Source organism: Panthera uncia (genome assembly GCF_023721935.1).
Source record: "Panthera uncia isolate 11264 chromosome B2 unlocalized genomic scaffold, Puncia_PCG_1.0 HiC_scaffold_25, whole genome shotgun sequence".
Lineage (NCBI taxonomy): Eukaryota > Metazoa > Chordata > Mammalia > Carnivora > Felidae > Panthera > Panthera uncia.
This window is the reverse complement of record NW_026057581.1, coordinates 17059062-17083630: the sequence shown is the minus strand read 5'-3', so window position 1 is coordinate 17083630 and position 24569 is coordinate 17059062. Positions and strand designations below refer to the sequence as shown.

At 44.2% G+C, this 24569-nt stretch overlaps 1 protein-coding gene and 2 long non-coding RNA genes across 3 annotated transcripts in view; 2 read left to right on the top strand and 1 right to left on the bottom strand.

Annotated features, from left to right (window-relative positions):
- Positions 1–13030: 13030 nt before the first annotated feature.
- Positions 13031–15765, top strand: LOC125939575 (N-acetyllactosaminide beta-1,6-N-acetylglucosaminyl-transferase-like). Its single transcript, XM_049655061.1, has 2 exons — positions 13031–14695; positions 14835–15765. Exons 1-2 carry the CDS (start codon positions 13771–13773, stop codon positions 14900–14902), a joined length of 993 nt encoding a protein of 330 aa, XP_049511018.1. The 5' UTR covers positions 13031–13770; the 3' UTR covers positions 14903–15765.
- Positions 15766–19206: 3441 nt separating this feature from the next.
- Positions 19207–24569, bottom strand: part of LOC125939580 (uncharacterized) — a 256118-nt gene continuing 250755 nt past the window's right edge. Inside the window, exon 2 of the long non-coding RNA XR_007463101.1 lies at positions 19207–19388. This is a non-coding gene — a long non-coding RNA (uncharacterized LOC125939580). The remainder of the gene's footprint in view (positions 19389–24569) is intronic.
- On the top strand, positions 19382–22701 carry LOC125939579 (uncharacterized). Its single transcript, XR_007463100.1, has 2 exons — positions 19382–21431; positions 21594–22701. It is a non-coding gene; the product is annotated as an uncharacterized LOC125939579 (long non-coding RNA).

The following is a 24569-nucleotide window of genomic DNA, read 5'->3' as shown; positions in this document are numbered from 1 at the left end:
CATTGGTTGCTAATGGCTTAATGAGATGGAGAAAGGAAAGCTGTGTCACCCTTCTTGGCGAAATCACTTAAGTCATGGGCTTCCTAATGAGACCTCTTCAATAGCATTCTGGACCCCTTGGCTGGCTGGTGGGACTGAGACCTTGAGGGGGACACGCTTTCCAGAGCGCCGCCGATGCCCCATTGAGCACTGTTCCTATGTCTTTGAAGACGTGTTCTTTCCTCCAAGTTATGCCCACTCTAACGGGGAACGCAATGCTATAATGGCCTGAAAATCTTTTGTCCTCTCATTCATGAGATTTTCAACAACGGAGAGGAAAGGAAAGACATGTCAAGCTACATGGTACAGGGCCATTGTGTGGCAACACCACATCTTGTCAATGTCTGTGAACGACAGAGTCAGGCAGAGTGCTGTGCTACAAATTTCCCATTCCCTAGGGGTGCTGGGAGACTTTAAAACTGACCATGTGCAGATAATAATAACCAGCAGTTTGAGAATACTTTCCATGTGTCAGAGTCTGCACAAAGCGCATGCCGCTTATGAACTCATTAACTCACAAAAAACCCCTACTGGTATCGTCTTTATTTTACAGAGGCTAAAACTGAAACAGAAAGGTAAGGCAGCTTGCTCAAGGTCACCCAGCGAGGAACCAGCACAACCACATAAGCCTCTCTTGAAAACCCGTGCCCTGCTATTAAATATGATGTTATTCTAGCATTCACAAGGAAAAAGAGTAAAGCAAGGGAAGTAATCCAAAAGTTGTAAAATTGTACGAAGTCCACAACAATCATCTTGACGTGAAAAAAATACGACTTCTAGAGACGTCAGTAATTAACAGGGGAGGGATCAGCAAACTTTTTCTGGTCAAAAGCCAGAGAGTAAGTGTCTTAGGCATTGGTGGTCAGATGGCTTGTGTTACAACCAGTCAACTCTGTGCTTGCAACGGGAAGGCAGCCAGAGCCGATTTGTGAACAAACAAGTATGTATGAGTTCCAATAAAACTCTGCTGATGGACGCTAAAAGGTGAACTTCCTATCATGTCCATCCATCACAAAGCAGTTTTTTCTTCAGATTTTCTTGCAACAGCTTAAGAATGTAAAACGATTCTTAGCTCACGGGCTGTAAAAAAGCACATGGAAGCCTGCATTGAGGCCCCATCCCCACCCCCTGCCATAGTCTGTGTAGAGGGAAAAGGAGACACCAGACTTAATTCAATGATGAGTGTCTACTATAAGGTAGGTGCTGAAAATACAGTGATCAGTAGACAGAAGGACCTTCCATGGGCTAATGGTGGAGCAAACAAGCAATCAGAAGGGTACAAAGTCCTATATGGAAGGTGGAAGTTCTTCTAACCCAGACTGGGGAGAATAGGGAAGGGACACCAGGGAAGTAGTGCCCCACGGGGACCTGATGGGTGGGAAGGACTCCACAGGAAAAGGTAGGGGAAGAGAATATTCCAGGAGGAAGACCCATGGAGTCAGAAGAGTTAGACTTGAGAATCGATGGTACCATTAACTCATTATTGGCTACCAGGCAAGTCAGTGTACATGTGGGCTTCCATTGGTGCCTACTGGTGTGCCAAATGGGTATAATGTCGACGCTTACCTCACCAGTTGTCAGTGAGAAAATGGAGACCAGAGTGTGAAAGAATATTAGCTATAGTTCATTGTCAGTGTTCCCCGTGAATTGAATGAGTTGGTCTGAATAATCTGCAACACTCCCTCCAGTCCTGAAGTTCTATGAATTCCTGATTTTTATTTTTTATTTTTATTTATTTATTTTTTTAGTGTTTATTTATTTGAGAGAGAGAGAGAGAGAGAGAGAGCCCGTGCGCGCATGCGCATGAGTGGGGGAGGGGCAGAGAAAGAGGGAAACAGAATCTGAAGCAGGCTCCAGGCTCTGAACTGACAACACAGAGCCCGTTGTGGGGCTCAAACTCACGAACCGTGAGATCATGACCTGAGCTGAAGTCGGATGCATCCAGGTAACCCCTTGATGTTTATTTATTTATTTAAAAAAATTTTTTTTTAATGTTTATTCATTTTTGAGAGAGAGACAGAGCAGAGACAGAGCATGAGCGGGGGAAGGGCAGAGAGAGAGGGAGACACAGAATGGGAAGCAGGCTCCAGGCTCCAAACTGTCAGCACAGAGTCTGAGGTGGGGCTCGAACTCACGGACCACGAGATCATGACCCGAGCCGAAGTAAGTAAGACGTTACACCGACTGAGCCACCCAGGCACCCCCCCTTGATATTTATTTTTAAATAAAGATAAACGCTGCTATTGAGCAATTCTGGATGCCGTCAATATTAATGTCAACAGTGACCTGCCTTACCACAGCTGAAACTGCCCAAAGTTGAAGAAATATACTGTCCCTTGTATTCAGAGATGACATCAGTGATTGTGATGGTGGCCCTCTCTGGAGTAAAAGGGCTGCAAGATGGACAAACGACCCCCCACATGGGAAGACCCCCTGGAATGGGCAGCTGTGACAGATTCGTCAGGGTCTTCAATGGAGGTTGACCTGGACGAAGGTAGTCAACACTGCCCCGCTCTTGCTCTGTCGGCCCCAGTGGCTCATGTTCTCAGATCTGCTCCCGCCCTTCCTTGTAAGAGAGGAGCTGCGGACTTGTGGTTGATTCCCTTCAGTGAGTGGCACCATTTCTCTTCTTGCTCAAAATCACAAGTGGGAGTAGATTTCCCAACAATCTCAGGATAAACGTGAAGACTGACGTCAGCAACGGTATGAAGTCCAGCAAGGGAAAAATAAAAAGAGATGATGGGGAAAATGAAGGTGAAGGTGTTTGGGTTTGTTGAAGGGCTTCTAGCCATTTCTGTAACTGTTGTGTTCCTGTATGCCAATTTAGTTTCACAAAAATACCCGCGAATGAGGAAAACCCCAAACTTCAAAATTACTCCAGTGTTTGCAGAAGTCTATGACAGGATGGTGACAGGAAAGGAAAACTTCTGGGATGAAAATATACCAGCGACACTGCAGGGGAGAGGAAAACTTTCCCCTCTTCCCTTCTAGGTGCTTTGGCTGGTCTAATAATTAAATTGACATAAGAGAGATGAACAAGGAGAAAAACAAATTTAATTTCAGAGGTGTGGGAGCTCATAGAAATTTGATACTCGAAGAAGTGACCCACGGAGGCAGCTTTTATATCTTTTAGACAAAGAAATAATGAATGCGTGAAGAATTCAGAAGATGAAGTTTGGGCTGGGGTAGTAAATTAGTGACAAAGATACAAGGTTTGCTTATATGGCCTTCCTTCTTGGCCCTCAGTTCCTTATCTCTGATGATAAGAATGTCTCCCCTTCTGGTACAAGGAGGGTAACTTTCGCATGAGAGATTTATCTTCTGCTTTCAGGGGAAAAAGGAGAGTCAGTGCATTCCTCTTGAACTACCTTTTTTCAATCTTAATTCAAAATAATCAATATGCCCAAGAGGCATATATGGGGCAGGCTGTTCTGAATCCCATCAACACCACTGAGAAACGTAACTTGTCAACAATACTGGATCTCAAATCACTACCTACTGAAGCCTCTGCCTGAAGGTGAAGCTGAGTTCTCTTTGGTATAGGTCGTGGTTATCCCCAAAGGCTTGAATATATTTGAAAGGCTCTTTGAGACTATTTGTACACCTCAAAATTTCTACTATGTTCATGCAGATGAGAAAGTCATCTCCACTTTCAAAGATGCAGTGGGAAGGCTATCGAGCTCTGCTAACCGTGGATATTCCTGTGTATTTCTTTTTAAAAGCTATTTGAATTAGGGGCGCCTGGGTGGCTCAGTCATTTAAGCGTCCGACTTCGGCTCAGGTCATGATCTCACTGTCCATGAGTTCAAGCCCCACATCGGGCTCTGTGCTGACAGCTCAGAGCCTGGAGCCTGCTTCCCATTCTGTGTCTCCCTCTCTCTCTGCCCCTCCCCTGCTCACACACTGTCTCCCTCTCTCTCTCTTTCTCTCAAAAATAAACAAACATTAAAACAAAAATTTTTTTTTAAGCTATTTGAATTAAAGAGCAAAGGAGTTGCATTATTGTTTTTCTTTGCAATTCAGTGGAGGTGAATTTTTAATGCATATTAGCCATTTTTCTGTGTCTGTGAGTTACCAGTTTTCTCCGTGGTAGGCGTGGAATTTAAATGTTGTCTTGCTAATTATGGAGAAAAGTAGGTTAGGTGGGTCCCTAGAAGAAATGATAAGGGTATTTAGAGGAGAGAATGCAGCTCCTAATGAGCAGGGAAGGCCTGAAATTATTTGAATGGGCGGGACCTGTTAAGGAATATGGTGAAGTAATTAGGTCATCGCCAAGGAATGGAAAATCCATTTGGCTGACATCATTTGGCTTGACTGGCTCTTTAAAATGAGAGGACCCAATCCTTAGCCCTCAGAAGAGCTACTTCTTCCCCTCTTCCATCTTCATAGGCTGGAAGGGTCTGAAAAACTCCGATGTATACGAATACAGATATCTGTTGACTTTATTCCTTTGTTGGTAAAAGATGTAGACTCCCATAAAGCATTTTATTTACCTCTGTAGCAAGAGTCCTACGGAGTGGGCTCTGTTTTTTATACTTTTGCAAGTGGTACAGAATGCCAGGCTGTGAAGAAGTTAATGAGGAAGTTGAATACAAATAAGGAAGTTGAACTGTAGATCTGTGTCTACACAGAGCACAGTGTAGGATGAGGGAAAAGATAACCAGCCAAAGCAGTTACAAGTTTTCTCTTCAGATTAGAAAAATTATCCATGACTATAAACATGGAAAACAGGAATAAGTATATAAAGACAATAATTTCTCATTATCCTTACACTCAAGAGAAAATTCTATTAAAACAGTTGGGCTCCTTGGGGCGCCTGGGAGGCTCAGTCGGTTCAACATCTGACTTTGGCTCAGGCCACGATCTCCCAGTTCCTGGATTCGAGTCTCATGTCAGGCTTTGTGCTGACAGCTCAGAGCCTGGAGCCTGCTTCCCATTCTGTGTCTCCCTCTCTCTGCCCCTCCCCCTCTCATTCTCCCTCCCTCTCTCTCTCTTTCTCTCTCTCTCAAAAATAAATAAACATTAAACACACACACACACACACACACACACACAGTTGGGCTGCTTTTAGTCTTTTCAGGAGAAAGTTGTTTTAAGAATTGCTGGGGCCCCTGGGTGACTCAGTCGGTCAAGCATCTGACCCTTGATTTCAGCTCAGGTCATGATCTCACAGTTTGAGATTGAGCCCCGAGTCAGGCACGGAGCCTGCTTGGGATTCTCACTCTCCCCCGCTCTCTGCCCCTCCCCCAACTCCCCCTCTCAAAATAAATAAATACACTTAAAAAAAAGAAAGAATTGCTGATTTGCTATTCCTTTAGCTTCTGTTGACTCTACTACAAATTTGAGTTTGAAAACCTATTGGATTTTATAAGTTGCTTCTAACCATTAACGGGAAAAGAGGAACTTGGGTAAAAGCGTAATAGCACCTAGCCTGTTCCCTGGAACGTGAATCATAATTCATTCCTGGAAGAGTACCTTAAGAGCACATAGGCCCTCCTGTTTGCCTGGCCTGAGGCTCGGAGTGAAGAAGTAACTTGTTCAGGTACAATTTGCGTCATGGATGGTAGAATCTGCCCTCCTAACTCCTAATCTGGGGCATTTCCTATGAATTGCCTCCTTGTGATTCCCCTTCCTTCAGTGGGCTGATGTGTGTGAGGAGTACGGATCTAAATCCCTTAGAACTCACTGTGGATCTGAGACTATAGGATTTCCCAACGGAACTAAATTTAAGGGGGAATCTTCAGCACAAATGATCTGTGAAGAGAACCCCAAAATCCCTTCTCTGGCAAAAGCGAACTTTGAGTGGGGGAAATGGAGGGTAGTCTCTGAAAAATACCAGAGAATAATGCTTATGCATCCTACCTCAGGGAGCCCTCGTGGGAGCTCCGGTTATATCAAGGACGACTATTTCCCTATGCAACTTCTTATAACCTCTCTCGGGTTGGAAGCCTTAGATTCAAAGCCCTTCGGGATTCTGTAGGGAAGGGATCAGCTGGTAGTAACCCGATTACAGTAACTTGAGACATCAAAGCTCCAGCCACAGTTCCTTCTTGTGTTCTCAGGCCAGCCCTTTGAGGGTGGGACTAAAGGCGAGCAAAACTTTGTGTGGCCACGTTCCAGCTTTTATTATTCTGCTTCTAAACACCAAGGGTAATTTGGTTAGGCTGCCTTTACCTTAAAGAGAACAGGTATTTGCTGTAGGGTGTTTCTGGGCAACTTTATCCTCTTGGGAAGGAGAGAGAGAGAGATTAATTTGGGGAAAATGACCAGAGAGAGGAGATTGAAGGAAGAGGCACACTGCACTACCTCTATTTAAATTTTTTCAAATATTTTTTAAATTATTTATTTTTGGGAGAGAGAGCATGAGTGGGGGAGGGGGATAGGGACAGAGGCAGGGGCAGGGGGAAGAGAAGGTCCAAAGCAACTCTACGCTGAGCAGCAAGCCCGACAAAGGGCTCGAACTCACAACCCACGAGATCGTGATCTGAGCCGAAGTCTAAGCGCAACCAACCGAGCCACCCAGGAGCCCCGAGTTACCTCGATTTCATCCTGAGAGCCGTGTACGATCCCATACGATTGTACTCGTGTGGGCTGCCTTTACGTTGTATATTTCCAGAACCTAGCATCCTGCCTGGCCTAAAGGAAATCCACAAAACATGTTGAACAAGTGAATGAGCCCTTTGATAGTGGTACATGGGATTTCCATTCCTCAGGGTTTCTCAAAGAACAGCTCGGGTTAGCGTGGTGTTTCATTATGTGATGTTCTTCCTGGGGACTGTGATTTTTCATTTGTCTTGGTAAATCGTTGGTGTCCATATATGTTTAATTACAACTTTAAAGTTTTTATTAAAGGACAACACTCATTTCTAATTTAATGGTTTACATTATGTGCCCCGGTTTCCTTGAGGCAAGGGGAAAGTGTTTCCAGAATTTAATAAAATGCTTGGCACTGTCTGGTGGTTAAAACGTACTTTACTTAATCAGTCCCCACAACATTCCTGTGAGGTATAAACTTCAGCTGAGAATAAGGGTCACTGAAATGGAACGCTGGACCAGCTAGAAAAAGAACGTAGTTCTGCAAGTGATTTCTACGACAATCCGTCGTCTCCCAGAACCACAGACGGATCCACTCAGTAAGTTGGGGTTTTGCCAAACGCGGAGCTACTGTTCTATTTTTCTTATTTTTGCAAGCTGGGCCCGTGGCGAGCGCGTTAGGAAGGCGCGTCCTGAGGTTGTGTCTTTCTACAACGTTGGTTTTATTCAATCCTGAGGCGAGGTGAACATACTTGTAAAGCAGGTTCGGGATTCTAAACTCCCGGACGTTTCACCTCGAATTTGACTTGGCTTCCACCCCAGCACACGAAACAAAGCACGGTACAAAGTCACGCAACAAACAGGATGCAATACGGAATACGACATGAAAGAAACCACACTTGAAGTCAATTTGCGGGCGCGCCGTTGGGGTGACGCCTTGGTCTGGTCTGGGTCAGCTCTCGGTGTGTACCACAGCGGAGGATGTCTGTCGTGTTCAGAGATCGACCAGGCACACAGCCTGTGGTGGCAGTTGCCTTTCAAACGCGGTCGGACGTGTAAGAGCCGACGTGTGGAGCATTGGGCAATTTGCCACGAGAGCCCTTCCTTTTTAAGAGTTTAATCAGTCTCGGGCCTTTGCAGGCCTCTTCTGATCCTATTGATGATCAGCTCTGGTTCTTCCAGGTTCGCGTAGCCTTACGAATTAACCGTCCTTCGTCCTGTCAGTCCGTGCTGCACTGGGGGGTATCTGGTCTTAGCTGCAGCACCCTTGGCGGCTTTCCTGATCGCCTCACTACTTGACGTGAGTGACTCCATCTTGCTCTCTACAAAGCCTTTGACCTCTTGTAAAGAAGGTTTTTGTTTTTCGAGCGAGAGCACGCACACGAGTGGGGGAGAGGGGCAAAGAGAGAGAGGGAGAGAATCATAAGCAGGTTCCACGCTCAGCGCGGAGCCCGACGCAGGGCTCAATCCCCCGACCTGGAATCATGACCCGAGCGGAAATCAGGAGTCAGATGCCCAACCGACTGAGCCACTCAGATGCCCCAAGAAGGTTTTTCCCATCCAGTGGGGTATTGGCCAAAGAGGGAATAGGCATTAAAGAGTTTCTTGTAGACTGTGGGCTTTGGGAATTAAAAATGGGGACCCTCTAACTCCAGTGTCCGGGCGTCCTACAGATGAAGGGCTCACTTCTTTGCACTCTGTTCTGATCGAACAGCATATTGCAGTCGGAAGAAGGGAGGCTATGCTCTTTCAGCCTGTTATTCTCAGTGATCAGAAGCACAGGGTCTCCCCTGTCGTAGGATCACTTGCTGCAGCAGAGGCCTTACGTTCCTCTAACTTCAAAATCAAATTGACGACTTTCTGAGGAATAGAGCAGAAAAGAGAAAGCAGAGAAATCTAGAAAGGCACCAGGATTGGACGGACCCCTGTTTTATTTTCTCTCCTGACACCCAACCTCTAAAATCCAACCAGAACCCAAACCTGAGGATTTTCTGAACTGGGGGGAGGTCCGACTGTTCAAACATCCGAAGTCCGTGGGCTCAGACTCCTCCGTTGGCCCCTGGCATTGAAACTGAGGGTTGCCCATTATCTCTTCGTGTGCAAATGAGCTGGAAAGTGTTTGGGTTCAGAGACTCAACTTGACACTATTGAAGTGCTGTTGACTTGTCAACATGTTTCCTCAGCTCTGCATTGTCCCAGTGATATTTAATTGAGTGCTTGAAAAGAACCAGCTTTTCCGTGCCTTTCCACACTATCCTATGTCCAGTTATTCTGTGTTAAATAAACTACCACAGCCTTCCTCATTTCCTCTCTGCACCCTGCTTTTCCAAGCCTTTCCCTCAAGGTCTGACGCCTCCGGCCAGCCCCGAGCTGGGTGCTGTATTCCTTCTAGAATCCTCTCAGCTCCACAAGGAGGTTGATGTTGCCTAGATTTGGGATATGAAAAACCAAGACTCAGAGGTGCAGGTGACATGGCTAGGAAGGAAGCAGCCGTTGGGAGTTAGAACAGCTACAAGGGTGTTTTCTCAAATTTACCCACAAGGAAGCTGTGAAGTGTGAGACTAAATGTGTCGTTCAGGGGCTCCAAGCTGTCCACGTTGGCGTTGGTCCAACTGGAGACTTTCTGACATGCGAGCCCGGGCTCTTTTTGTCTATTTAAAGCCCTGTTGCTTCAGGCTATTTCCTGTGGTTAGAAAAAAAGCACTGATGAGGATTAAACAGGGTCCTGAGTTTAACGATAGTAAATACACAAATAAATAGAGGAAGACAGAAGAGGAAGAGAGGAGAGCCAAGGCAGGGCAAGAGCTGGAAGAGTGAAAAAGGGCAAAATGTCAAGTGCACGTAAAACCAACTTAATCCAAGACGCTTGTTTCCTGCGACCTCACCCAGGCTTTCGTAGATTCCGAGCAAGTCTCCATGTGGCTTCCCTGGTTTTTCTCACTTGGGCGCAGAGGTGATGTCACGACGATACTACGCAGAAAGAGCTTTGGGCATCATGTGGCCCCCAAAACAAGTAAGGTGAAGATCATGACAGCTTATCCACCTCCGTAGAAACGAAGCCCTTCTGCTCCCTTCTACAGACCGTTGTTGAGATTACACTCTAAGTGCAGTTTTCTTAGAGGAACAGAAATTCATTGATGTCCGGGGGTGAGAATTTATAGTACGTGTAATACTAACAAAGCAAGCATAGGTTGAACTGTGGGACACAAATATGCACCCTGCAATTTATTGAGTGACCAAGCCACAGGTCTGTACTGGTTCCCACGTTTTTCAGAACTCCATCCCACCCAGTCGCTGCCTCCAACTTAGAATTTGGGACATGAACGTCGATCTAATGCTCAAGCTGGGATGGAGAATCATCTGTTCTTTTTGGTCACCCATTACCATTCCCTTCTATTATTTCGCACAAACGCAAATGCATCAGAGCTCAGGACTTAAGAGAATGAATGGTGCACGTTGCACGGGGTCTCAGGAAAACCGGGAGGATCAGAACCAGCGTTTCCCACGTTTCCTACATGAGCACCAAGAAGGAGAGAGAGCATCAGATAGACTGGGTTGATGAAAAACAAACCAAAACCGATTGGGACTAGTTCTTTCTTTATTTTTTTAATGTTTATTTCGAGAGAGAGTATGTGAACGAGAGGGGAAGGGGCAGAGAGCGGGAGAGAGTGAATCCCGAGCAGGCTCTGTGCTGGAGTCCAACACGGGGCCCAAACTCACAAACCGTGAGATCATGACCTGAGCCGAAATCAAGAGGCGGATGCTTAACCAACTGAGCCGCCCAGGAACCCTGATACTAGTCCTTAAAAATGTTTAGCATTGTTGAAGATTCTATTTTACATAACTGTGAATGCTTCTCTGGCATCAGCGGGCTTTGTAACAGTGCCAAAAAGTTCAGGTGAGGTGCAATTAAGGATTCAACTGCAGCAAAGCACTAAATTATAAATGTTCTTCGCTCTGCAACTATAAATTCAGGGAGCTGTAGATTCAGAGAAAAGTCAGCCAGCCGTTAGAGATGCATTTCCGTACAAATCCAAACCACAATGAGATACCACCTCACCCCTGTCAGAATGGCTAACGTTAACAACTCCGGCAACGACAGATGTTGGTGAGAATGCAGAGAAAGGATCTCTTTTGCACTGCTGGTGGGAATGCAAGCTGGTGCAGCCACTCCGGAAAACAGTATGGAGGTTGCTCAAAAAATTAAAAATAGAACTACCCTACGACCCAGCAATTGCACTGCTAGGCATTTATCCACGGGATACAGGGGTACTGTTTCGAAGGGACACATGCACCCCCATGTTTATAGCAGCACTATCAACAATAGCCAAAGTATGGAAAGAGCCCAAATGTCCATCGATGGATGAATGGATAAAGAAGATGTGGTATATATACACAATGGAGTATTACTTGGCAATCAAAAAGAATGAAATCTTGCCATTTGCAACAACGTGGATGGAATTGGAGTGTATTATGCTAAGCGAAATTAGAGAAAGACAAATATTATATGATTTCACTCATATGAGGAATTTAAGATACTGAACAGATAACATAAAGGAAGGGAAGCAAAAATAATATAAAAACAGGGAGGGGGACACAACAGAAGAGACTCGTAAATATGGAGAACAAACAGAGGGTTGCTGGAGGGGTTGTGGGCTAAACAGATAAGGGGTATTCTCGAATCTACTCCTGAAATCATTGTTGCACTGTATGCTAACTAACTTGGATATAAATTAAACAATAAATAAAGTAATTAATAAAAAACACATTTTTTTCATACAAGTTTTCAGTGAATAAAACTTAAAAGGGCACATCGAAGGAAACACAAGCCAATACAATTTTTGAAGAACAGAAAAGAAAAAACAAAAGGAAAGAAAAGACATGCATTTCCCGGGGCGGTGCCTGGGTGGCTTAGGCCGTTAAGCACACAAGAAATATTATGTAAACAGGCATTTGGGTTGATCCAATTCTATTTTGGGTCCTATTGACAAGACTGTATGCATCTGAATCATGCTCTAGAACTGGATTTAGAAAACAAGTAAGACTTGACTCACCTAGTTCTGGAGAATTTCCACAAGAATGGCCCTATCATCATTTCCTGCTCCTGAGGCTTACAAAATAAAATTGACAATCACCTCATCAACGCGTCAGCTTTCAACTGGGGTGGGAAAAACAACACGAGATACTAACTCCAGTCTTGTGTTCTAAGGTGATGATTGGGAAGACAATGCCCAATGAGGACCCGGTGGCCCCGTGGCAATGATAGTAAACGCAAGACACGGGCTGCACACGGGCATCGCCCTGGTGTTCTCAGGAAAAGTCAGAACGTGTCCGTCTATGGGCAAGAGGTAAATAGACTGCCTGACATGAAAACACTGTGTTTACAAAGCAGTCTAAAATATTATGCTGTCTTTTAGAAAAAAAAATTTTTTTAATGTTTATTTATTTTTAAGAGACAGAGAGGGAGATACAGAATCCGAAGCAGGCTCCAGGCTCTGAGCTGTCAGCACAGAGCCCGACGCGGGGCTCGAACCCACCGGCTGTGCGATCGTGACCCGAGCCGAAGTCGGATGCTTAACCGACTGAGCCACCCAGGCGCCCCTATTATGTGGTATTTATAACGAAGATGCATTGAGAAAATAGAGACGTCGGCTGTACCCACGTGTACATACACAAAGATGAGAAATCCTTAATACTTGGAATCTCACACTAATGTGATCAGGGAAACAGGGAAATGAAAACTAGAGCTCTCTCGATCGATAAATATTTGATCGTCTAGCCCGGGCAGAGGATGGTGGGAGCCAGAAACAGACAAGAGAGATGCGAGTGCGGCGCTAACTTCTGTTGAGTGGGCGCGGCACGCTCTCACCCCCACATGCATCAAGCTACCAAATAAAGTAAAAGTGATCCCTGCTGTCTTTGACAGATCATCTAACTGGCATAGACTCACGGAGCAAAGAATAAGGGAAGTGTAAAAAAGGTTGCAAAGGAGAAGTGATGATTGCGTCATTTTCTTGACTCATGACGGGGGAGGGGGCTTTTGTTCCCTCTCCTCTCTGCAGCCCTGGGTGTCCCTGGGCGTGGCCATGAACTCTTTATATGTTGTCTCATGACTGACCTATGAAGGCGGTAAAATTCATTTTTTTACACAGGGATACTCCTTTGGAAGCACTCGTACGTTTGTAAAGCCTCTCTCCTTGAGTTCTGGAACCTCCCAGACCGAGACAACCTTTCTCTCCTACCTCTCGGGGCGTCAGTCTACTCCAAGGGTGCCCAACTTGGGCCGGGTGTGAAATCAACCTGACATTTCACTAACTTCAGTTTTAGCCTTGACACAATTTCTGGGTAACCACAACTGTTCCTTTTGGGGGTGGCTTTTTTTTTTTTTTTAATTAACCTTTATTCACCAAGTCCCCCCAGTCGCTTTGTGTAGTAAGTTAGGCGGTGACGTAAGTTTGCTAATGTACCTTTTAAAGGACCTCACCTCGCCGCAGAGAAAATTAAGCCCTGGAAAGAATTTGGCTCAGCAGCCAGTCATATGCCTTGCTAAAATAGCACAGCCGGCCAATATAGGGAGGAGGGTGTGTGTGTGGAAAAAGACAGGGTTAAGCAATTAATTTTTAAGCACTAAATATTTATTGACAGAGTGTCTCTCCAGGCAGTGTTCACATGCTTAGAGCTGAAGCTTTTAACTTGGCAGTGCTGTTTAAGCAAACAAAGTCAGTCAGTTGAACGCAATGATTAACAGGAAGTTGGGGAGCTGACATAGTGGGCAACCTTTGTCCGGGAGAAGAAGCTACGGTAGAAATCTTAGAGGGATCACTTGCGGAATGGTGACCTCACCCTTCGGTGATTTTAATGTGGGGACGGGGGGACACATCAGAATCAGAATCTTCCTGAGGCAGCTGGTTTTCGTGTGGTAACAGGTGGCAGGTTCACCGGAGAGAGAGCAGAGCAGATGTCCCCAGGAGCTACTTCAGAAATGTGTCATAGAGAGGTTGAAATGAAACACAGCCGCGAATGAGCCGGAAAGGAAGAAAGAAAAAGGACAAAACCGTCTCCTGGAAGGGCCCAGAGCAGTCGATCAGAATTGCGAGTCCCCAGAGGATGATTTACGGATTCCGGAGGCAATGTAAGTTAAATATATCTACACTCTGATCCGATCTCAAGAGGCATTTACTCACTTTCTGGCTTTGAATGATGGTCTCTTGGAAGCATTGTCTTTTTAGTGTGTCTCTTATCATGGCCCTGATCTTTGTATTTGTTTATAAGAACGAGTTAAGGGAGGATAAGCATTTTCTGAGGGCATCTCTGTCCAACGCCTCGCTGTTAGCAGAAGTCTGTCATCAGATTTTTAAGGGGAAGTTATTTTACCCAACAGAGAATGCCCTGAAAACTACCTTCCGTGAATCTACCTGTTATGACTACATGGCTCAAAGTCACTATATAACAGAAACGCTCTCTAAGGAAGAAGCGGGGTTCCCTTTGGCTTACACAGTGACCATCCACAAAGACTTTGGCACTTTTGAGAGACTCTTTAGGGCGATTTACATGCCCCAAAACGTCTACTGTGTTCACGTGGATGAAAAGGCGACGGATACATTTAAAAATGCGGTGAAGCAATTACTAAACTGCTTCCCAAATGCTTTTCTGGCTTCTAAAATGGAGCCAGTGGTCTATGGTGGGATTTCCAGGCTCCAGGCCGACCTGAACTGCATCAAAGATCTCGCAGCCTCCGAGGTGCCATGGAGGTACGCCATCAACATGTGCGGGCAAGATTTCCCCCTGAAAACCAACAAGGAGATAGTTCAGTATCTGAAAGGATTTAAAGGGAAAAACATTACCCCGGGGGTGCTGCCCCCCAGTCATGTTATCGGACGGACTAAATATGTCCACCGAGAGCTATTACACCAAAAAAACTCCTACGTGATTAAAACGACAAAATTAAAAACTCCACCTCCTCACAACATGACCATTTACTTCGGCACTGCTTATGTGGCCCTCACGAGGGAATTCGCCAACTTTGTCCTCCAAGATCAGCACGCACTCGACTTGCTTTCCTGGTCCAAGGACACCTATAGCCCCGATGAACATTTCTGGGTGACGCTCAATAGGATTCCAGGTACGAGTGTGTCTCTTAACTTTTGTTCTTGTGAGTAAACGTTGCACGATCGGTACTGAATAAAAAAAAAAAAAAAAAAAATGTTGAATGGGGAAGACCGTTACCGTTTTAAATGTTAATCAAAAAATCTTTCCAGCAGTTCTGCTCCCAGATGTAACTCATGATCCGACTCATCTCCATGCCACAGATGAGGAAACTGAGACATAGTGATGAGCAGGGCAGAGCTAGAGCTCAACCGTCTGACTTGATTTTGCTGCTATGCCACGCTGCCTTTTTGGATTCGTAGACTCACTTCAAATGTGTGGGGCAGTCTCGAGACAGGCCAAAGGGTTGGGGGCGAAGCTGGCTGTGCCTATAAAAGATCAAACCCAATTCTCCTTTAAGGGTGATGTTATTTACAATCGGGAATAAAGCTTATAAAGTAAATTTGCATGGCAGTTCGGACACTTTTTTTTTTTTAATTTTTAACGTTTATTTATTTTTGACAGAGAGACACGGAGTGTGAGCAGGGGAGGGGGCAGAGAGAGGGGGAGACACAGAATCCGAAGCAGGCTCCAGGCTCTGAGCTGTCAGCACAGAGCCCGACGCGGGGCTGGAACTCACAAACAGTGAGATCGTGACCTGAGCCGAAGTCGGTCGCCTAACCAACTGAGCCACCCAGGCACCCTCGGACATTTTAATAATACTTTTGCTCCTGTTGCAAATTCCCATCCTTTCAACATGGGAGCAGGGGACGACTTCAAAATTTTTTATTTGCAAGTTCTTTCCTGGAATCAAACCAGACATTTAGAGGGGCTTAAAGGAATGTGATTGCATGAATGTGCTCAAGGTACCCAGCTAGCATGCGATCCTGCCCATTGTATAAACCAGGTCTCGTAAGCCTGGTATTCCTTTAACTTGATTTCAATTAGCTCTCAGTGGTTACTAAATTAACTGTACCTTCCCTTTGGTCCACATTCTAAGTGAGTTGAATGATCTCAAGTTGTTGACACTGAACTGATTCAGTCCTGCTAGTTCAAATCAAAATAGGAATTCAGATTCACAGCCAAGGGAAAAGCAACTGGAATCAATATGACGATCAGATTCATGGTTTCTTGAGCTTGTTGCTTCATTAAGGCCAAGTACCATTTCCCAAAGGGCCTGACCACCTGGGTGGACCTCGCCTTAAATGTTCATTCATTCTGTGTCCAGGTAATTCTCAGAGACGCCCAGGGCTGCGAACCAGGTGCCTGTTTTAGATGTTGTTATACAAAACTTCATAGACCTAGAAACCTGTTTTTTCTCCCCAACCACTTGAAAACAACCTTTTTATTTATTTTTAAGATTTTTTAAAATTTTTATTTAAAAGAAAAAAAAATTTTTTTTTTAATATATGAAATTTACTGTCAAATTGGTTTCCATAGAAAAATTTTTTTCAATGTTTATTTATTTTTGAGAGACAGAGACAGTGTGAGTGGGGGAGGGGCAGAGAGAGAAGGAGACACAGAATCCGAAGCAGGCAGGCTCCAGGCTCTGAGCTGTCAGCACAGAGCCTGATGTGGGGTTTGAACTCACGAACCGTGAGATCACGACCTGAGCCGAAGTCAGACACTTAACCAACTGAGCCACCCAGGTGCCCCTAAGATTTATTTTTAATTGAGGTATAATTGATATATAACCTATTAGTCTCGGCTGTAAAGCATGGCTTACTGTTTGTAGATATTGCAAAATGGTTACCACTATAAATTTTGTTTTTCCCGTGATGAGAACTTGTTTGTATGTGTGATGAGAACTTTTAAGAGCTTTCTGAATAGCAATTTTCAAATATATTGTCGGAGAGGAAAAAATTTACCTCTTCTCTTCAAAGTTCTTCTGGCTGGTCTAAAAATCCATTTGACATGCGAGGAATTAAGGGGAAGGGGGGAAAAAAACCCAAAATTTAATTACGGCATGAAGAGACCCAATAATGAAAGTGAGACCCAGAGAAATGACGAGGGCATCCAGCTTTTATACATTTTAGACAAAGAGACAATAAATCTGTGAGGAATTGACAGGACAAAGAAAACTTATTTTGGGGAGCTTCAATCAGTAAGAAATTCTAAACAGGATTTGGGCTGAGATAGTGAATGAATAGAAGTACCAAGGTTTGTTTATATAGTCTTCTCAGCTCTGAATTTCCTACCTCTGTTGATAAGGATGTATCTTCATCTCCTGATACAGGGAAAGTAGCTTTCACATGGGAGATTTACTTCCTGCTTTCTGGGCACAAAGGGGAGAGGGGAGGGTCAGGATGTTGTTTTTGCACTGACTCTTAAGTAACTTTTATTCAAAACAATCAAAATGCCAAAATGGCACATTTTGGAGTGGACTGTCCTCGGCCCCCACAATACAAAATGCTGTCATTAACGACAGTCACCATGCTGGACACCCTCCAAACTTATTTATTTTAAAACTGGAAGTTTGCAACTTTTGACCACCTTTACCCATTTTGCCTACCCCCCCCCACCCCATCTCTGGAAACCATAAATCTGGTCTCTGTATCTGTGACTGTTTTGTTGGTGGGGGTGGTGTTGTTTTTCCCAAATTCCACATATAAATAAGATTATATGGTATTTGTCTTTCTTTGTCTGACTTATTTCATTTAGCATAATGTCTTCAAGGTCCATCCATGTTGTCACGAATGGCAAGATTTCTTTCTTTTCTATTTTTTTTATGGCTGAGTAACATTTATATATAAAAAATATTAATATATATATAAATTTAAATATATATTTAAAAATATGTTATTTATATTTTTATATAATATAAAATATATATAAGTAATAACTATATTATTTATATATTATGTATATATTTACATAAAAATATAACATATTTAAATATATTAATATATAAATATAATCTATATATTATATATATTTTATATATATTTAAATATATATTTAAATATACATTTTTTATATATAAATGTTACTCAGCCATAAAAAAATAGAAAAGAATGAAATCTGGCCATTCGTGACAACATGGATGGACCTCGACGACATTTATTTATTTATCCATGCGCCCACTTACGGATACTTAGGTTGTTTCCATGTCTTGGCTGTCGTAAATAATGCTGCAGTGAACATGGACTGCCATATCTTTTTCATCTAGTGTTTTTGTTTTTTTCAGATAAATATCTAGAAGTGGATTGCTGGATCATAGGATAGTTTTATTTTTAATTTTTGGAGGAACCTCCATATTGTTTTCCCTGGTGGCTGCACCAACTTACAGTCTTACCGACAGTACAAGAAGGTTCCCTTTTCTCCACATCCTCGTCAAGACTTGGTATTTCTTGTCCTTTGATAAACAGCCATTCTAGCAGGTGTGAGGTGATATCGCATAGAATGTTTTTTAAAATGTGGTTTTCCAAAAGCTGGAAGACGTGACGTTGTAGAGATAAAAGAAATCAGGACTCAAGAAAGTGTGGTGGGGGAGTCATGACCATATAGTTGTCTATGTGGAATTCAGTGTCCAGAATGAAGGAGGTAAAAGCCCCACTTCTCTCTCACATGTTGCTGGGATCAAGTATGATGCACACTGTTCAGGTATAATCACCATGCTTTAAGGGAGGCATTGACAAAGCAGCTTCCAAAGATAGCTTTGGAAAAAGGCCAAACCCCATTTTTTTTCTCTACAAAGGACTAAGACAAACAAAAAGCATATTCGATCTGAAAAAGATTTGAAGAAGAATCGCTATCTTCACATAATGAAAAGATTTGTGCATTTGGGAGAAGAATCCAGGGTTAGTGGTGGGAGATATAAAAACCCATCAGTCTGGGATTAGAATGGGTAGTTTCCTCAGTGGTGCACAAGCCCAAGGGACATGGAGACACAGAGAAGGAGAAATGCTGTCAAGGCGCCTCATTTATCAAGTGTTAGACAAGATGGCCTTGTCTTTTCCACTCCGAGGGTGTGTGATTCTAAAGGAGGATTCTAAGCAGACACCCCAGCTTCTCAGCCTGATTTATCTGTTGGAGATGGACTTTTACACCTCTGGTTAGCAGTTACAGATCAGTGAAACAATGGAAAACAAATGTGCTGCTCCATGCTTTTCAAAAATGTAGAGGAGTGAGCCCTTGAAGTCGTTTCTGTCTTATGTGTATGTCGGATCCTTTCTGGAAGCCAGTGTCCCTTCCCTGGAGCGGGCCTGAGTAGAGTGCTTGGTCATGAGGAGGGAAGGCAACCGAAAACTTAAGTGGCTGTCTTGTTTAACTACTGCTCTTGCTGTGTGGAAGTCCGAGTCCGTTCTATTTTGAGGGTACTTCTAGTTGACATACGAATTGGTGGTTGGTCGTTTAGGACATTTTAAGATTATTGTAGTTGACTGTAGTGATTGGGGGCTTATTAGGCTTCTCAAAGAAGTCATAGGTCAGGGGAAAGAAATCTCACAGACAAAATGGCCTCATGGGGAACTAGAGCAACGCCACCCAGTAGAAATATACTGTGAGCCATAAATGTAATTTTATTTTATTTTTATTTTTTAATGTTTATTTATTTATTTTATTATTATTATTTTTTTAACGTTTATTTATTTTTGAGACAGAGAGAGACAGAGCATGAACGGGGAGGGTCAGAGAGAGGGAGACACAGAATCCGAAACAGGCTCCAGGCTCTGAGCTGTCCGCACAGAGCCCGACGCGGGGCTCGAACTCACGGACCGCGAGATCATGACCTGAGCCGAAGTCGGCCGCTTAACCGACTGAGCCACCCAGGCGCCCCATTTAATGTTTATTTTTAAGAGAGAGAGAGAGTGTGTGTGGGGGGGGGGGGGAGAGGCAGAGAGAGATGGGAGACGTAGAATCCGAAGCAGGCTCCAGGCTCTGAGCTGTCAGCACAGAGCCCGACGGGAGGGGTGGCTCGAACCCACGAACCGTGAGATCATGACCTGAGCCGAAGTTGGACGCCTAACTGACTGAGCCAGCCAGGTGCCCCCATAAATGTAGTTTTAGATTTTCCAGCAGCCACATTAGAGAGCAAGAAAAATCAACAGGTGCCATTAATTTAAGTAATATATTCTGTTTAACCCCGTATACCCCAAATATCATTTGGACACGTGGCTGGGAGCTACGGTAACGGGTGTACCTGTACCAGGCGCCCTCCCCACTCTGGGTAAAATGGTCGGATGATAGCAACGCCATCGCAGCAACGCTGAGAAGTCAGCCACGCTTGTGTCCCAGCGTCTTCATCCCTGTTCCCTTCCTTTGCTTTGCCTGCTTCTTCTTCCTTATCTGAAATTCCTACCCCTGCCTCAGAGCTTCCACTCGTCTCTGGTGCCCCCTGCCCCATGGCTTATACTTTCTGCGTCTTTCCACTCTGCTGCCAGAGCCTGTGCGGTTCTGTTTATACCAATTTCTCACTGTGTCCCCTTCAGATACACCCAGAGTCTTGCTTTGCGTCACGTGGGAACGGCACGGTGAGCATCTCTGTTCTCATTTCGCATCACTTCATAGGGTGCCCCGGCCTTCTCTATAGATGACTGACCTTCGTCTGGGTCCCAAGTTGCTGCAGTCAGCGTGACCCGGGTGGCTGCATCATGTGGCTTAAAGCGCAAAACGAGACGTGGCCCCCCTGTCCATATAGTAAGTTCCTTAAGGAGCGGCAGGTCCTCTGGGAAGCCTCAGAAGGTAAGAACTTGTGCCTAGTCCAGAGGAGAAGGTGCTCAGGAGGACAAAAGGGCCACAGAAAGGGGGTTCGCGTGTGGTCTTGAAGTGATTGCCCCACCCGCCACCCCCAATAAATAGAAATTTAAAAAAATAAAGAAGTTGCCTAATAAATTTCACAAGCTGTTGTGAAGTCAGGGCTTCCTGCCCTTCCTGGTTCCTCTCTCTACCTCCATCTCCCGCCCCCCTCTAAACTCTCTCCTCCCCCACCTCTTTTCTTTATTCCAGTCCGCAACAAGATGGCACCCTCTTAATCCTCTGACATAGCTGGGCATGATTTCCAGTTGTGGAAAAGATCCATCTGGAGACACCTCCACTTGCCTTCTGAATCACTTCTGAGTTGCTCACCTGGGTTGCGTGGTTTTGCCTGGGATAGGGACTTTTTAGGGGGTGTTGCACTGGTCCAATATTCCTTGGATTTGAAGATTTAAAAAGTGACCGATGATTTCTGCCTCACTTGCTACAAAGGAGCATTCGTAATATGATTCCGTGGGAGTTTCTTTGGAATTCACATTATAATCTGAATGAGTGAAAAAAAGAAACCTGACAGCAGGTTTTGGTGGAGATGGGGTGGGGGGTGGGGGTCGGAAAGGAATGTCATGGTGCCTGGGGGGGATGAAACAGAGAAAGGAAGAAAACTGGAGATCACCGACCTGGAAGGCAGACTCCCTGCTTCTCATTTTTCTCTCCCCCTGGAGCCAGCCTATGGACCAGAGCTGATGGTTTTCTGTGTCATCCATGTACCCCAATGCCCTTGGTAGGGGAGGCCTGTTGCTGTAGATTCCATACTAGCTTGACTCCACCGTTATCTGAGATTGACTGATCTCTTTAGTTCCAGTCTTTATAGAAATGCGATGTTGAGATGCCAAGCTCTTGAGAGAGTCAGGGAAGAGCGGATCTGAGTCACGACGGTCCTGGGAACTCATGCTTGTGCCCCCAGTGACTGGGCTGACATCTTCTAGACCCAGACCGAATTCATGTTCCTCAAACGCATTATGTTCACGGAGCTTCCGAGATCCACTGGGCGTAAGGGGTGGGCTTGCAGGGGGAGGAAAGTTTGGGGAGGTAAGCCTTACAAGTAGCTTGAACAATCTCTTCATGTATCTGTTAGAAAATACCAATTTTTGTCAACTTACAGGAAAGGGAATCGGTGAATGGGGAATCGGTTATTTTCAAGGAAATGTGGTCTCTTGAGAAGAGGATAAATGGTGTGACAGACTTCACCTTTATGTAGATAACCAAGGAAATGCTAGTATCAGGGTTTTTTTTCTCCAGAAGAGATGGGGGCACGTCAGGGGGAAGTAGTTTGCAACCTGTGAATGGTCCCATCTGTGCTGCATTTTTGTCTGCCCTCCTTCCCTGATCAATGGATTTGTTCTTGGGGTGTTCTGTGGCTCATATTCTCTCCTGAATTTTCTATTTATCCTTCCTCATGAAGTTAGGCTATTTTTTCCCGGTTCTTTTCTCTCAAGAGGATAGATAATTCAGACCTGTGTCATCTTGCCAGTTTCACCCTGATAGGAACAGGGCACCTAGAAATACAGTGTCTTCTATGTTTTAAGTTATGGAATAACAAGCTTACTTGCTTCTGATGACCCAACGGAACCAAGGACCGCTGGAGATTTTGACTGGCTTTTTTTTTTTTTTTTGAGTTTTTAAAAAGATTATAATTTCTGCAAATCAGAAATTGCCCTACGATGTAGTTTAGTTGATTAATGTGCATTTTACATAGCCCCAAGTATTACTCTCAAAAATAGTTGGCCTAATAATGATGATGTACATGAACAAGTTTGCTTTGTTAATTATGCCATCTTCTGGGATTTCTGAGGAAGAACCAGAGACATGACCCTAACTTCATTAAATTAAGATACTAATATTTGGACTTAATCAATGTAATGAAAATATTATGAATACTTAATGTTCAGAAATTACATCTCTTTCTTCGGCGACTCATCTTAATTTTATACCGAGGAAGATCAAAGTAGATTGAAGAGAGAAAAAGTAAGGGCCATCAGGCCTCACAGAACTAGAGTCAGGGGTCAATTAGAATGCATTCCAGACTTAAGAGGTCTGTGAAGTGCGTTGAATAAATGATCTAAAGATCTGTTTACCCCGGGGTGTCAGAGATGGCTGCTATTTGCTGGTGGGATTTAAAGCAGACATCTTGGCTCCTTGTCAGCCTGTTGGAAGGATCTGGCACATTGTAGGAACTCAGTGTTCAAAAAGAGGGGACACAGACTAACTTCTTAGATACTGATTTTTTGAAGGTTGAGTGTTACTATTCCAAAACTTCTGTGTGTGACAACAAACAAACAAACAAAGAAACAAATTAAAAAAAAAAACAAAAAACCCCAAAACCATGAACATTTGGTTTGGAAGGTGCAGGGATATTTTGCTAGAAATGGGGTCTGTGGCCCACGAGGTGACCCTCCCCCTCCCCCAGCTGTAGCTTTTCTTAGCCATGTCAAATGTGTAGAGCCTTAAGAAGTTGGTTTCTCTTTCCTCTTATTAGGAAGGAGGGTTCCGTGACTGGTTGAAAGCCTCCCACTCTGCCAGGCTTCTGTCATCGAGATTGGTCCAAAGACAAATGGTCTCTCCACCCTTGCAGGGTACCATCCCCTTGTTCTGGAATGTTCTTCACTCTCCCTGTTCGTGCTCGGCACTTCTTAAGATTCAGCTGATATGTCACTTCCTCAGAGAAGTTTCCCTTCTCCTTTCCTCCCCCACAGAGGCAGTCACCCTCCCCACCAACTCTACTCCTGGGTGGATTCTGTCTCCTCCCTGCATTTTAACTAAATGCGTGGATCTCAGGCTCCCACCTACCACACGTGCCCCAGATGTGAGAACGTGAACTCAATGATTGGCACCAGGACTGAGACATGTGCCTAGCCTTATCATTCTGCAGAGTTCCCATATAATGTTGACTGAGGAGCGGATGAGTCGGACAGAGGAGCCCTGTTGAGCTTGTCTAATACAAGATTTTCTACAGATGAGGACAATCCTTTTTTTTTTTACATTTTTTTTCCGTTTCTTAATTTAATTTAATTTTTTAAATTTACATCCAAATTAGTTAGCATCTAGTGCAACAATGATTTCAGGAGTAGATTCCTTAGTGCCCCTCAGTGCCCCCTTTAGCCCATCCCCTTTCCCACTCCCCACCGCTGGCCAGTAACCCTCTGTTTGTTCTCCATATTTACGAGTCTCTTCTGTTTTGTCCCCCTCCCTGTTTTTATATTATTTTTGCTTCCCTTCCTTTATGTTCATCTGTTTAGTCTCTTAAAGTCCTCATATGAGTGAAGCCGTAGGATATTTGTCTTTCTCTGACTAATTTCACTGAGCATAATACCCTCCAGTTCCATCCACGTAGTTGCAAATGGCAAGATTTCATTCTTTTTGCTTGCCGAGTAATACTCCATTGTACATATGTACCACATCTTCTTTATCCATTCATCCACCGATGGACATCTGGGCTCTTTCCATCCTTTGGCTCTTATCGATAGTGCTGCTATAAACATGGGGGTGCATGTGTCCCTTCGAAACAGCACACCTTTGACAGTAAATTTCATATATTAAAAAATAAATAAATAAAAAATATATATAAAAAAAAAAAAAAAAAAAAAAAAAAAAAAAAGCACACCTGTGTCCCGTGGACAAATGCCTACTAGTGCAATTGCTGGGTGGTAGGGTAGTTCTATTTTTAGTTTTTTGAGGAACCTCCACACTGTTTCCCAGAGTGGCTGCCCCAGCTTGCATCGCCACCAACAACGCAAAAGAGATCCTCTTTCTCCGCATCCATGCCAACACCTGTTGTTGCCTAAGTTGTTAATGGTAGCCATAGAAGGTATAATGTGGTATCAGATGACGACAATTCTTAAGCTTTGCAGAAAGTTTATTTTCTTTTCAGTTCTGGTTCAGCTTTTAAGCAGTCCACAAGGCAGGGGTCCTGTCCCCCAACTTCCCATCTCCTTTTCCAAAGGATAAGCCTATGCTGAATCCACTGGAAAACACTCTTGGGAGTGCAGTTGGCCTGTGGGAGTTCTTAGCCATCGGATTGCTAAGGTCAGCATAATTTACCCTCTTTATGCATTTTGGAGATGGAAGTTGTGCCTTTCAGTTTGGGTCTGGAAAAGTGAAATCAACAATGAAGGGAATTTGCCAGACTCATTTTGGCCTTGAGAGGCTTTGTTTTAAAA